General features: G+C 40.5%; 1 protein-coding gene across 9 annotated transcripts in view; it reads right to left on the minus strand.

The window, feature by feature from the left end:
• The window catches only part of UTRN (utrophin), a 943,118-nt gene that overhangs the window by 220,168 nt on the left and 708,881 nt on the right, over window positions 1-14,069 (minus strand). For all 9 annotated transcript variants that reach the window (XM_089654601.1, XM_089654598.1, XM_089654599.1 and 6 more), the window contains one exon: window positions 3,051-3,319. In XM_089654601.1, the coding sequence (XP_089510727.1) occupies window positions 3,051-3,319 (269 nt within the window). The remainder of the gene's footprint in view (window positions 1-3,050; window positions 3,320-14,069) is intronic.

Raw genomic sequence — 14,069 nt, forward strand, 5'->3', positions numbered from 1 at the left:
CTTAAATAGCCTTTATACCTCTGTATTCCAAAGTATCTAAAGGAGAAGTACAGCCAAAGCTCTTTTAACTGTACCTCTCCTGTGGATCACAGGAGTACAGCTCGTTCTGCACTCCTGTGACCCATTTTCAGCTGACAGTGGGATGAAGCCCACTGTCGGCTGATGTCACTCAGCCGGCCCAGGCTGGGGAAAGATCCCGACTTTAAAGGTGGGATCAACCCCAGAGTCTGGAGTGGCACTTGGCTCAGCCCCTCAGCGATGTGCTGAGAGCCTGAGCCAGCCGCTCCCTCCCCCTCCACAGCCCAGCGCTACAGTGAGCGTGGAAAGGGGAGAGCAAAGAGAGGTGACTGACAGTCACCGCCAGGCCCGAACTGAAACAAAAAATAGGCCCGGGCATTTTGGACAGAGCATCCCAAAGCCCGGGGACCCTGGAAGGAAGGAGGGAAAGAGGGAAAGAAAGAAAGGAAGGAGGGAAAGAAAGAGGGAAAGAAAGAGAGACGTATAGAAGAAGGAAAAGAAAGAAGGGAAAGAAAGAAAGAAGGGAAAGAAAGAAAGAAGGGAAAGAAAGAAAGAAAGAAAGAAAGAAAGAAAGGAAAGAAAGGAAAGAAAGGAAAGAAAGAAAAAAAGAAAGGAAAGAAAGGAAAGAAAGAGAGAAAGAAAGAAAAAAAGAAAAAAAAAGAAAGAAAAAGAAAGAAAGAAAAAAAGAAAAAAAAAGAAAGAAAGAAAAAAAGAAAGAGAAGACAAAAGGCTGGCGGGGAGTATGGGTGGTGCAGACACAGGAGGAGAGGGCCGGAGAAGGAGGGGCAGCTTTCTCTCTCTTCTCCCATCTGTGGGGAACTGTCAGCACTGGGGATGGCATATGCTGACGGATCATCCGCAGTGCTCCAAAGGATGAGGGGGGGGGCCGGCCATGGGGAGCATACAGGAATCCAGGGCATGCAGCCTGCAGGAGGTGGATAGGAGAGGCGGCCGGCGGAACACAGAGGAACCTAGAAATGCGCAGTCCTCTGTGCCGCCCAGCCGCTTCTCCTATCCAGGCGGCCCCGGCCCACCGGGAAAATGCCTGGAGTACCCTATGGCCAATCCGGCCCTGGTCACCACTCTCTGCTCAGAGCGGCTGTGAGAACTCAGTAAACAGCGGTCATGTGATTTCTGAGTTCTCACACTTTGAGCAGACAGGGGAGAGATGCAGCAGACAATCCAATGCTATGTTGGATCAAATGTTACAAAGAAAGTGTCTATGATCTGTTAAGCAAGCAGCAATTGAAGAAAATGCTCACCATAGATTAGAAGTAACTCCAAACAAAAAAGTCAGAAAACCCATCTTTAAGTTAGTCATTATTTTCTTATTTTCTAGAACTGGCACAAACGTTTAGCTTGTAAACTCTATCAAGCAGGGCAATCTGATGCTCTTGTACTGAATTGAATTTTAACTGTACCCTCTGCCTTAGTTTTGCAAAGCGCTGCACAAACTGTTGGTGCTATATAAATCCTGCATTAAAACAAGAATAATCTTGCATTTGTAGATCTTATGTAAAGCTGCAAGTCTAACACAGTTTAAAAAGTTCATTATTGTTTTTTTTATTAGCTGTAGGCAGCTAAAAGTTTAAATAAACTACAAATATTTTAAGTTGAAATGCCTCTTTCACACTAGCAGTGGAATTTACTGCCCCTCTGAAAAGCAACTCGCATTACATGGCTTTTTAGAAGTAATTAACAGACATTTAGGAAGCAATACTGCTGCTATCTTAATGCCTGTTTTTTTCTGATCCTAAGAGGGGTTTTCATTGCAATACTGCATGATAACCACATGCCAAGCGGTTGGCATACAGTTTCAGCACAGTCCTATTGACTTTATGCTTATAGATAAATGTGTGGCACTGAGATGTAAAACATCACAGCAATGCAGGTGGACCTGAGCCACTGCCATGATATTTTGTAGGTAGGGGGTCAAGGGGAGGGTAAAAATTAAGACTGACCATCTGTTTCTACCATCCCTTTGCCTCACATGAAAACTCAGTAGGAGTTTATGAAAGCTACTGGCCATACACACATTTCTCTTGGTCAGCTGCCTGTGGTTAAGGGTCCTTTTAAATGGAGCGGACCCATTTAGCGAATCCGCTTGCTCAGCGGGGGATCTCTCCGCTGATCCCCGCTGAGCAAGCGGATGGCAGCTCTGTGTCTGTTCCGCTGCTCCAGAGTGGACACAGAGCAGCTCGCTCTCCTCAATGGGTGGTCGGATGAGAACGGACCGCCTGTCCATTTTCATCCGATCCAACGGACGGAAGGGGAATTGGATCCCCATCTGTCCCTTTTTGGCGGACTGGAAATCAGCGGGTGTAAACAGACACATGTCCGTTTACACCCGCCGCTCCATAGAGGAGAATGGAGGTTCCGATCGGTCCGCCTGAAAAACGGGCAGGTGGACCCAATCGTAACGTCCGTGTTAAAAAGCCCTTAGGAAAGATGAGTGCCCCTGGACACAAATGGCTTGTGTCCAGGGATGATTGTCTGTTCCTAAGTGTAAGTAACTTCCCCATGTTTGATTCTATCTGAACATATGCATATGAAGCCGCTGTCAGTCTGTCATTGCTTTGTATAGGCCGAATGGCTGCTTCTAACTGAACCACCTGTGAATCAAGCTGCAGAAATCTGCTGGATTCTTGCCACAGCAGGCACATAAATACTGTGTGAATGAGACCTTAACGGTAAAAGTTGTGAAAAGGTGGAATAATTTTCCACAGGAACTGTTTCTACATGATCACATAAATATTTTCAAAACAGGTTTCCTTGCTTTCCTGAGAGAATATAAAGCATTAAAAATACAAAAATACATAGTAGAGACATTTTCCCTGTTAAGGCTAAATAGACCAAACCCTTTTCCTTTCCCTGGATACACTATGGTTTTCTAAGGATGCAAATACATTTTTTTTCCTTTTTGTCAAAAATCAAACCTAAACTAATAAAGTCAGAAACTGCCCAATTCAATCCCTCAAATTTAGACCACTTTCATTCTATGTTCAAAGCTAATATATAAATGATATGCTTACAGTTGTCTTTTCAATATGTTCCTTCAATGAATCGATTAATAAGTCTCCCACTGGCTTCCAGGTGCTTCTCACTTCCTCTGCTGCCATCAGTTCTGAGTCAAGATCATCCATTGCACTTTGCAAGACCTTCAGTTTCTCCAAAGCCTTCTCCACTTGCTTTTGCCAACTGCCAGCCTGCGTGTTCAGGCTTTCCCACTTCTCCTTCACCTCCACAGACTGTGTACGCATAGTCCTTGCAATTTTTTGGGCCTTTTCTTCAGGAGTTAATTCTGAAAAATAAAAGCAAGGACAACATATTTTACATAATGCTTTATTTTTGTCTGTCCATATATCCGCATGAGCAGCATCTTCACAAAGTAGTGTTCCTAATCCTCCAGAGACTTTAAAGTCTTACTTTTCTTTCAAATACCTGTTTGAAATTTTGGTTGACAACCATACCTTTTGCTCATATGATCTGAACTCACAATAACAAATGCAAATAATTAAAATGAAATTATTACAGCATTCATTACACAAGACAAATGTATAAGCCCCATATTCTGTTCCATAAGTCTGCATGACTATGTAGTCTGCAGGTAGCTTTTCGATGGTATGTACACAACTTGCCATATACGCTGAAGTTTATTAAATCATGCAAAATAGCATCACATTTCTTAGCCAGTTATATTTTTTTACATGTAAATACATGTACAATACTTAAGATGGCGATAGATGGTTTGAATTACAGCCAGTTTAGCGTGGACTGGGCGAGATCCGATCCATGTATGGTCAGACTGATTGTACCCAAGTCGATCAAATTTCTAGCATGGGATTACTGCCAGTGGCTGTAGCCGCTAGCAAAAATCATTGTGTTCTCCCGGCAGAGAAAGCTCCCCTCCGACAGAACACAATATCTCTATGGGAGGGATTCCCCCATCAACACTGACTGTGTTGATGGGGGAATTGAGTAATTTTCTTTCCTGCAACCTGTGGTTACAGGAAAGAAAATTGCATCATCTATTGCCTATCTTATTTGCATACCAATTTACTATTACTGCATTTAACCTGATCAGCAGGAAAAGATATCTTCTGCACTTTGCATAACAATAACCCTTTGTTGTTACAGGATCTTCACTGAAAGTATTACACTACAAAAATAGTCCTTTCTTCCTCAGAGACTACATGCATAGGGTATTTTCAGAACTGAAAGAATCCTTTGGCCAATGTATTACAATGAGCACCAAAAAATAGCTACTAAAAGTCATTATCTAAACTATCAATTAGACATTTAGAGGTTGGGACCTGGGCTTTGGGAATATTTCAGATTATTTATTGAATAAACAGTACAATCCCAAGTTAGGACATGGACTTTTTCAATAAAGAGGAGACCTGGCAAAGGATGGATAACACCCAGAGACGTCATGTATTATACTGTTGTTAAATTACAATAAAATTAAATTAAACATTAAAATGGAGAACATGGTAGGAAGTGGTGTTCCTTTTTATTCAGCAGATCTTACAAGAGTCAAATGGCTTCTTAGTATCAAAGTTGAGAAGCATTTTTGATGTTTTATATTTATTTGTTCAAATAATTAAGTCCCTTTCCTGGATATATTCCTGGCATAAAAGATTGCAGAAATTGCAGAACCAGCTGTAGGTGCAATGCTCAGGTGCAAAGCATGTGCTCTGGAACTCGTCAGCTCCTATAACCCAGGTAAAAGAGACAATATCTAGCTGCACTTTGCCAGTTTGTGATGCTGTACTGAAAACAAGTAGACAGGAATACCCCCCATGTTGTATACATTTTGAATTTAGAATTCTGTAAAATTATGTCTATACTTTTCCATGCCCAGGATTCAGTGTATCTGTATGTCAACCAAAGAACACCATCTCTCTTTGGTGGATGAAATGTCTCTCTGTGTTGTACACACAACCTTCAAATACAGACTCTTAACATATCCATAGACATAAGACATGGTATGTTTGTATTTGATCAGGTTATAAACATGCTTGTATTAGCCAAGGACTTTGTTCTATGGACCCCTATGGAATCAGCCTGAGCTTGGAAGAACAACACCCGAACAGTGATAAAAAAATCCAAGCAGGTGGTCAATGATGGTTGAAAGTGTCTGCATAGTTTGCCAAATGCTCATAGACATGAGTGACTCCTAATCTGATTGTGCAGATGATGGGGAGGGGAACTGTACCTCCAGAAATAGACACATATTTCAGTCAGGAGCTGTCCTTCCCTGTATTTTTTTCCATAAGATGTCCCATGATGTACCATGAGCAGTCAGAGGACATCTTAAAAAGGTAAGTATAATAAAGGAAAACATTATATACCACTGATGGAGACCTCAGTGGCCTTTGGAGGGGATAAGCATGGATCTTGGAGATGGGCTTTAAACCTATGGGCATCATTACTGTGTTAACCACAGGCTTTATTTTTTAAAGAATTTTATTTTCATTCTTTGCTGTTTGACAATGACAAAGCACAGAGGAGAAAACCATTACCTTCAATGACTACATATAACAGCACACATACCCCCCACATGTCTCTAGTAAGCTGAGAAAGACCAAGTATACAAGCACAAGAAAGAAACCATACCTATGCTACGAAAAATACAGGACTACCACTACCTTCAAAAATGTCAGTTGTCTGGCCATTATGCTTAATTGAATGGCTTTACTACTTTTGGAGTGGCTGTCCTGAAATGAATATGTTGAGGTGGAGTTCTGACTTTGGTTTAAAGTGGTTGTAAACTTCAGACATGAAATATGAACAAAGCACATCCCTCTGTAAAGTGTGCTTGTCTCAATCCAGAGAACTAAGGTGTCCGTTTATGAACCAGCGGTAATAGATCGCTGCTCAGTTCTCTGGCATTCTCGGAGAACACAGTTCTCCTGTGAATGCAGTTTATGAAGCAGTTCTCCGAACGAAGGGAGAACGATCTCCAAACGCTGGAGAACGGCCTACAAACTCTGGAAAACGGCTGATTTTACTATAATCTCGCGAGATTACAGTAAAAGATCAGTTTACTAAGCAGAGGTAAATTATCTCTGCTTAGTTTTCGGTCCCTCCGATTCTGCAGCTCTGGGCTGGAGAATCTGGAGGGAGAACACATATCTCCAGAGAAGGGCTGAACATATTCTCCTGGGTGTTATAAACTGTGAATGACCAGAGAATAGCTGTGATCCTCTGAATCTCAGCTATTCTGTGTGTCATAAACGGACACCCAAGTGTAATTTTTTTGCCCACTGTCTTGTTCCTCTGCTATCAACATGAATCACTTCTGACTAATTTTCCTGACACCAAGAGAAAAATGGTGACAGGAAAGGGTGCAGTCTGTAATTGACAGCCTCAGCTCTGTTCATGTGTGCTGTGTGAAGGGAGGTGTGTCCATTCCCTTCCATCCCCAGTCTATATATTTCTGTCTATATACGTTTCAAAGATTTTCCTAAAAAAAAGGGAGTGGCTGGTAAAATCTGGCATGTTTTTTGTGTTGAGACTGTGCTGATAATTGCTCTGTGTTACAGATGCCATGGGAGAGGAGGAATCATGAAAATTCTTAGAAAAGAAAGATTCAATCACACCAGAGGTCAAAAAGGTATCCTTACCAGCAACAGTGATAACACTGAAATATATAAAGCTCATACTCCTCTACATTATTAAAAAGTGTCAAAGAGGATCAGTAACTTTAACAAAAAAGCCAGCGAGCATACTGCATTGAGCTGAAACCATGTTCATATAATTATTATAAAGGGTAAGAGAAGTTTTCCTATCAGGCATTCAAGCTTAACGTGAAGCCCCTTGTAACAAAAAAAAAACATTCTGCACAGATATCTAACGTTTTTTTAGTGGAGATTTAAGCAAATAAACATATTACACAAAATGCATATAGGTTGTCAAATCTTTTATGAAAAAAAGGCATGCTTCACTGAGCAGAACAGAACATCTGGAAACAAGTAAAAAGCCAAATATCTCATTAGGAACACTATGAAGAATTTAGATGCAAGATCCACGACCTAAGCTTTTTGCCTTACAAGCACTGAGATCTCACTAGTGCCTTGTCTGTGTGATTGAACATCTCATGGATTATTTCAGATTCCTCACAAAGACAATTCGGAGAAGATGAGTCTTGCTGCTAGCCAACTTTCATCTAAAAAATGTAAAAAAAAAACAACTTTTCATCACCAAATTAGTGCTGGCTTGACTAGCTGTTTGCAGTGGATGGAAAAAATTTACAAAATTTGTGACCCAGATGGTGGCTAATAGAGAAGCCCTGGTAGGACACAGCCAGAATTTTTTTAATGAATCACTATTTTTCTCCAGTGCTGATTGTTTTGCAGACACTTCAACAGCTGCTGACAAACTTAGTGTCAACCTAGCTTGAAAGAGCCATCTGCCTGGCCGAGAAAGAACACAAGCAATCCCTTATCTGTAAAGGGCAAGAGCTCTAAAAGAGCTAAAAAACAACTCTTTCAGCTTTAAGCAGGCACATGTGATGTAAGATCTGATCAAACGGCAAATGACAGCGTCTAATCAAAATGGCATTTGCCCTCTCTAAGATTACATAGTATCTAAAGAAAACTACTGGGACGCTGTGTTATGTAAAATGTGTATTGATGTGCCATGCACAGTACAAAAAGCTCAAGTCTTACGTTTAAAAAAAAAAGTGGGCCCTCCATTTGCTAAACTGATTGCAAATAATGTTTTCTGGCAAAATGTTACAGTCAGCAAAGCAAATCTATAATAATGTAAAATATATTATGCATGTCTTTTAGAAATATTATATTTATATATCAAGCTGAAGTAATGCATTTCACAAGAATCTTATAACAAACACTTGATAGCATAATAAAAAAGAACTATGATAATAATAATACATTCTAAGAAAGCAAACCTAGCTTCACACTTCAGCAAATGTTTGCATGTGATTTTGACCATTTTTTCATGCTTTTTTTGGCATTTACGGTTTTGTATGTGTTTTTTAGACAATGGAAAGCTAGTTATTAGGAGGGGACTGTTTTTATTCACCAAATTGCGCATAAAATGAGCTCTATGCCATACATTCCCCTATGTTCTATAAAAATGCTTTAAGTACAGGAAAAAAATTCTTATGATCCTGACACAAATCCATTGAGCTCCTAACATTCTGTAATGAGTTGGCAATGCTGCCTCTGCTGCACTGATGTCTCAAGCATTGTTGCCTACTCAGTTCTCTTCTTTACTGGACTACAGGACAGCTCCCTCTTATGTTATGGAGATGAGGTGAGTGATTTGGGGGGGGGGGGGTGTTTTGTAATCATTAAGATGCACCAATGTTTTAACCATGGAAAAAAGGAGCATTTAACCTTTTTAATGGTGCAGATAAAACTATTTGTTTCTTATGCAACATGTTCAAGCAATTCATTGTGATCTGTCTATGGTTATAAATATTAAAAGAAGCCAGCAATATACAATATATTTATCTTACATTGTTTGTACACAGGGGCATTGCTAGGGTCTTAATAGATCTGTATTGAAATGATATGGAGCTTGTAGCATTAAAGCTCATCTCTGTGCAAAATCAAAAATTCTCCTACCCTACCCACCCCGCTTTCTCTCATTCACATTAAAAAAAAAAAAAACCAAAAAAAACAAAGCCCTCTGTTACTCACCTAAATTCACTGTCCCTTGACCCTCTGCAATACTTCCTTCTCAAAATCCACTGCCGCCAGTCTGATTAGTTTTATTGCTGCCACTTGTCATGACATGGAAGAAGGACTCTCCTTTCCTGCATTTCAGAACAATGATGACTTGAGACCTAGTTTAACCACTTACCCTCCTGAGGATTTACACCCCCCCCCCCTTGCTGATTAGGCCATTTTTTGCGTTACAGCGCTGCATTACTTTAACTGACATTTGCACAGTCATGCAACGCTGCACCCAAATTAAATTTACGTAATTTTTTTTCCCACAAATTAAGCTTTCTTTCGGTGGTATTTGATCACCTTTTATTTTTTGCACTATAAAAAAAAAACTATTTTGAGGAAAAAAAACAATATTTTTGACTTTTTGCTATTAAACACATCCAGTAAAGGACAAAATGTATTCTGCTACATGTCTTTGCTAAAAAAAATCCCAATATGCATAAATTAATTGGTTTACATGAAAGTTATAGCGTTTACAAATTGCGGTATAGATACTGGGATTTTTTTTTCTACTAGTAATGGCGACGATAAGCGAATTTTAGCAGGACTGTGGCAGACATTCTGACACTGGGGGGGAACTGACCTGGTGTCACTGACATCCCCAGTGACACCAATAATGATCAGTGCTAAAAAAAAAAGCACTGACACTGTACTTATAACACTGGGCAGGAAGGGGTTAATATGAGGTGCGATCAAAGGGTTAACTTTGTGTAGTGAGTGTTTTACTAGGGGATTGGGGGGGGGGGGTGCTTCACTGTGAGCACACTGCTCTAGATGGCTGTGCTATGCAGTGTGCCCGAGCTGACAGGGAGGAAGAATGTTAGTAAACAAAACAGTCTTACTCCCCCGCTGGAGGCGCTCGGTAATCACCCGGTGATTGACAGCCACGTCCGCGAATGGTGGCGTGGGTAGGGTATGCGCCCCCTACCCGGAAATGCAAAATCACGTGTATATATGTGATTTTGCGCACCCATGCCACCCTGTAGCAGTATTTCTGCTATAGGGCGGTCAGGAAGTGGTTAATTTTTTTAATGAATGTGGTGATTAGCTGGAGGAAAGAGGGAGGATTGTTTGTGGGTAGAGTTCCTGGCCAAACAAAGTGTATACTTTAAAAAATATGTAAAACTTGCTGCTTTTCACATGCTATTCTGAAAGCTCCAGGACTGAAAAATCCTATATAGTTCTCCCTTGTTATGTAATGTTCATGAGGAGGCTGGGTTGTTGTGTCTGGCACAATTAACTCTGGCTGTACTCTGTCAACAGACTTCATTATCAATTTTAAACTAGGTGTGAATTATTGAGTGCATTAAAGGATGAAAGATCTCAAGGTGTGAGTGGATCATTGCATGTTAAAGCAGCCTCTCTTTCTGTCCTTCCAGTCTGTCCCCTATCTCCACAGTACCATTTATTCAGAGCAACAGAAGCAATATAGTATTATATGTATAAAACTGTTCTAAAGAAACAACTAAAAAAGTAAGACTTTTAAAAACTAACGATATGTTTAGGTATGTAAATTGGGACATATAAAAAAACAGGGTGTGGGGGAGGGGTCCTCAAATTTGACTGTAAAGGTAGAAATACAGTTTACCCTTTAAATAAAAAAGAGAGTGGGATTGTTTCTTTTCCTTCAAATTTTATCTCTTTCTCATTTCTATTTGCTGTCTTCTCTTTCTTTGGTGTGTTTCCAGGTGTACTGTCATAGAATCGAGTCATTTATGCTCTGGTCCTTTTCTGGCAGAAGTGCTTTAAAATAAAATAACTTTAAATCATAAGGTATATGATGTACATGAGGTTTTAAAAGTGTAATGTGCTTAGATGCATCTTTCTCCTTGTTATGGTATTAATCTATGAAAAAGAAACATATAGTAGTTGCAAATGTAGATTATTTAATCCCTCTTAAATAATGTAAGTAACACAATTTTTGAGAATTATTATTATTATTATACAGGATTTATATAGCACCAACAGTTTGCTGTACATTATAATGGGAGACATTACACGAGGGGTTCGAGGGCTCTGCTCCTTGGAGCTTACAATCTAGGAGGGAGGGGGTAGTGGTACAGGAGGAAATAGCTGTGGGGGATGGAGTGGTAGGAAGAGTGGGGGAGTTCAGTAATTAGCTGAGGGCGGGGTAGGCTTCCCTGAAGAGATAGGTTTTCAGGGTGCGCCTAAAGGTGGGCAGAGTAGGTGATAGTCTGATGGATTGGGGTAGGGCGTTCCAGAGGATGAGGGAAGCCCTGGAGAAGTCCTCGAGATGAGCATGGGAGGAGGAGACCAGGGAACTAGAGAGTAGGAGGTCTTGTGAGGAGTGGAGAGTACGGTTTGGGTGATATTTGGAGACAAGATCGGTGTTGTAGTTTGGGGCAGTATTATGAACAGTGTTATACGTCAATGTTAGTATTTTGAATTTTATCCGTTGGGCAATCGGAAGCCAGTGGAGGGATTGGCAGAGGGGGGTGGCAGATATGGAGCGGTTAGTAAGGTGGATGAGTCTGGCCGCAGCATTCAGGATAGACTGAAGTGGGGATAGCCTGCGGTGAGTTAAGCTGATGAGGAGGGAGTTACAGTAGTCAAGTCGTGATATAGTAAGGGAGTGAATGAGTTGCTTAGTGGTTTCCAGGGTTAGGAACGGATGTATTTTGGAGATGTTGCGGAGGTGGAGTCTGCATGAGTTTGTCAGCGATTGGACCTGGGGCTGGAAGGGCAGATTGGAGTCTAGGATGACGCCTAGTACTCTGGCTTGAGGGGTGGGACTGATGGTGGTGTTTTTGGTCTTGATGGAGAAGTCGGAGGGGGGGGGGGGTGCGGACTGGGGGGAGAATTGTAAGGAAAAATTCAGTTTCTACTTTTGAAGGTGTGACATACACAACATACAGATAAAATCTTGCAATCAATGTTAACATTAGTTAACAATGAAGTCTTGTATGTTTGTCATACTTGGGATGATGCACATAGTTATTGCACCCTGTAAAAAAACATGGAGTGTGTGCCTTGGGTGTCAAAGTCTAGCAACATCCGTTTGTATTTATAATGGAACAAGATTCAGGGTGCTCCTACACAATAACAACATGCGTTTTTATAGGTTGTGGCCCTGTTTACACAGGAAGCTAGAGGGTGGTAATAAAAAAAAAGGCAGTTGATCTGTATTTTACTGTGCCCTCCCCCTACCCATGTGCATGTCCATGTCCTCTGCTGAGGTCTGCTCACAATACCGCAGCTGAGATGCAGCCAACACTTAGCTGTGGCACATTATTTCAATGACAAATCCCCATTTGGATTAAAAATTATAAGTGATCCACTGTGGATTGCTTTTCAGAGGAGTGGTAAAAGCTGCCACCCATGTGAAAGAAGCCATACATAGAAATAAAAGCAGCCATCATTTTTTAAGTCATTTTTCTAGAGGTGATTTGTAGCCATTAGTGCAGTTACGACGGAAACAAGTGAGTACTGTCAGTGCTACTTTTTTTTATTTGCACTAACATACAATCTTTCAGGAGAAGTACAGTACTGCTTGGACCTTGAAGAAGGGGATACACCCCGAAAGCTTGTCCTGGAAAACTGTATGTTAGTGCAAATAAAAAAAAGTAGCACAAACAGTGCTCAACCATTTTACTAAGAATAAGAGACTGCTCACTTAAAGCTTGCATTTTTTAAAATTCTCTCACAAATTATTGAAAATGCAGGTTCAATTTTGCTTACTATCTTTTAAGAGTGAACATACAGATTTCAAGATGAAATGCCATATGCACATATAGAATATTTATTTGCAGTACAGAATTCATAGGATAGGCAATAAACTTGTTTTAGATCATCTCATAGCACATCACATGCAATAAAATATATCTGCCATCATGAACACTGACCTTTGCTTTACTATGCTGATGTATTTTTGAAATTCTGTCTAATAAAAATCTACTGAGCAAAAAAAAAAAACAGTGTCAGTAGCAATTTTTCTGTTGTCTTTCAGAATCTGTAAGATGCTGTGCAACTTTACTGAAGCGTTATGTGTTGTGTTTTAGGAATATAGCAAGTTTAGGTCATGTAATGTTCCATAGATTATTGTCCTTTCTGCCTGGCTTATGAATGGAGATTTGCAGCCCTGGGCCATACACAAAGATAATTTGTTTTTAGTTGAGAAAAAGATGACAAGGTAGCTTAAAGTCTAAAAGAAGACATTACTTCAGTTGTATAACATGAATCACAGCTTGGATACCATTAAATATAGCTCAGTTTCCAGATCACTGCATCCTTCTATTTTTTGCAGTCGCTTTCTAAAGCATGATATGTAGTAAAATGAAAAGCCCAACAATCTGTAGTTTGCACCATGACATGTAAAGGAGACCAAGCTACTAATTGTGTCTTGATCATTTAAAAAATCAGAAAGAATTTTGCTCACTCAACTTTGCGTTTACATTCACCTCAAGATGTATGAGCAAAATTCCTTCTGGATTTGGATGCTCTTGTAGCAGTAAAGAAATGGACATGCACTTTTTTCGATGCCTTTCATTCTAAAAAGCAAAACAAACTGTTGATTTACAAGCAGTCAAGGTGGTCTAAATGTATGGTATAAAAGTTTAAGGTCGAATCTAAAATACAAGAGGTGCCCATTACCAATTGTACAAGAATCTACAAAAGTGGTCACGTGAACACTGAATAGCTAGATAACCACTGCCCTCCTACCAACGTGGATAACCACTGCCCTCCTACTAACGTGGATAACCACTGCCCTCCTATTAACGTGGATAACCACTGCCCTAATACTAACGTGGATAACCACTGCCCTAATACTACGGATAGCTAAAAAGATCAATATTGCCAGTAGGAAGTTGTCTGAGAGAAATTGCTCAAGCAACCCTCTGGAGGAACCCTGGCTGAGAAACCCTGATTTAGACTGATCATAAGGAGGCAGATAAATCGTCCATTATCACAAAATGTTTGACAACATCTTGTTTTTATAATTAATGCTGAGACCATGTTTTCTCAACTTGCAGAATTTTCAATCAAGACACTTACATAAATCATCCACGATCTTTGTAAGTGACTTTACTGCCTTAGGCTCCTTTCACACGGCCGGTTTGTTGCAACTGCCAGATTCCTGAGGCAAAAATCTGCAGATTCTTGCTGCTGGAATGACTGGTTTATGTGATATGCAGCGGCCGCTCAGCAGATTTAAACTAATGGCGGGATGACAGAGGACGCTGTTGATCCCATGTAGCCGTGCATAGATTAGCTGCAGTTTGGAACAGATGTCTGAGCCTGGATGCAGTCAGCTGTACTGTAAACCCATCAATAGATTAAATGGGCTGAGTGGCCGCTGCAGATCACATAACCTGGTCATTCCAGCAG

The sequence above is a fragment of the Staurois parvus genome, unplaced genomic scaffold, assembly GCF_062004578.1.
Source record: "Staurois parvus isolate SC_StPar_1 unplaced genomic scaffold, SC_StPar_1.0 ptg000780l, whole genome shotgun sequence".
NCBI classification, from domain to species: Eukaryota; Metazoa; Chordata; class Amphibia; order Anura; family Ranidae; genus Staurois; species Staurois parvus.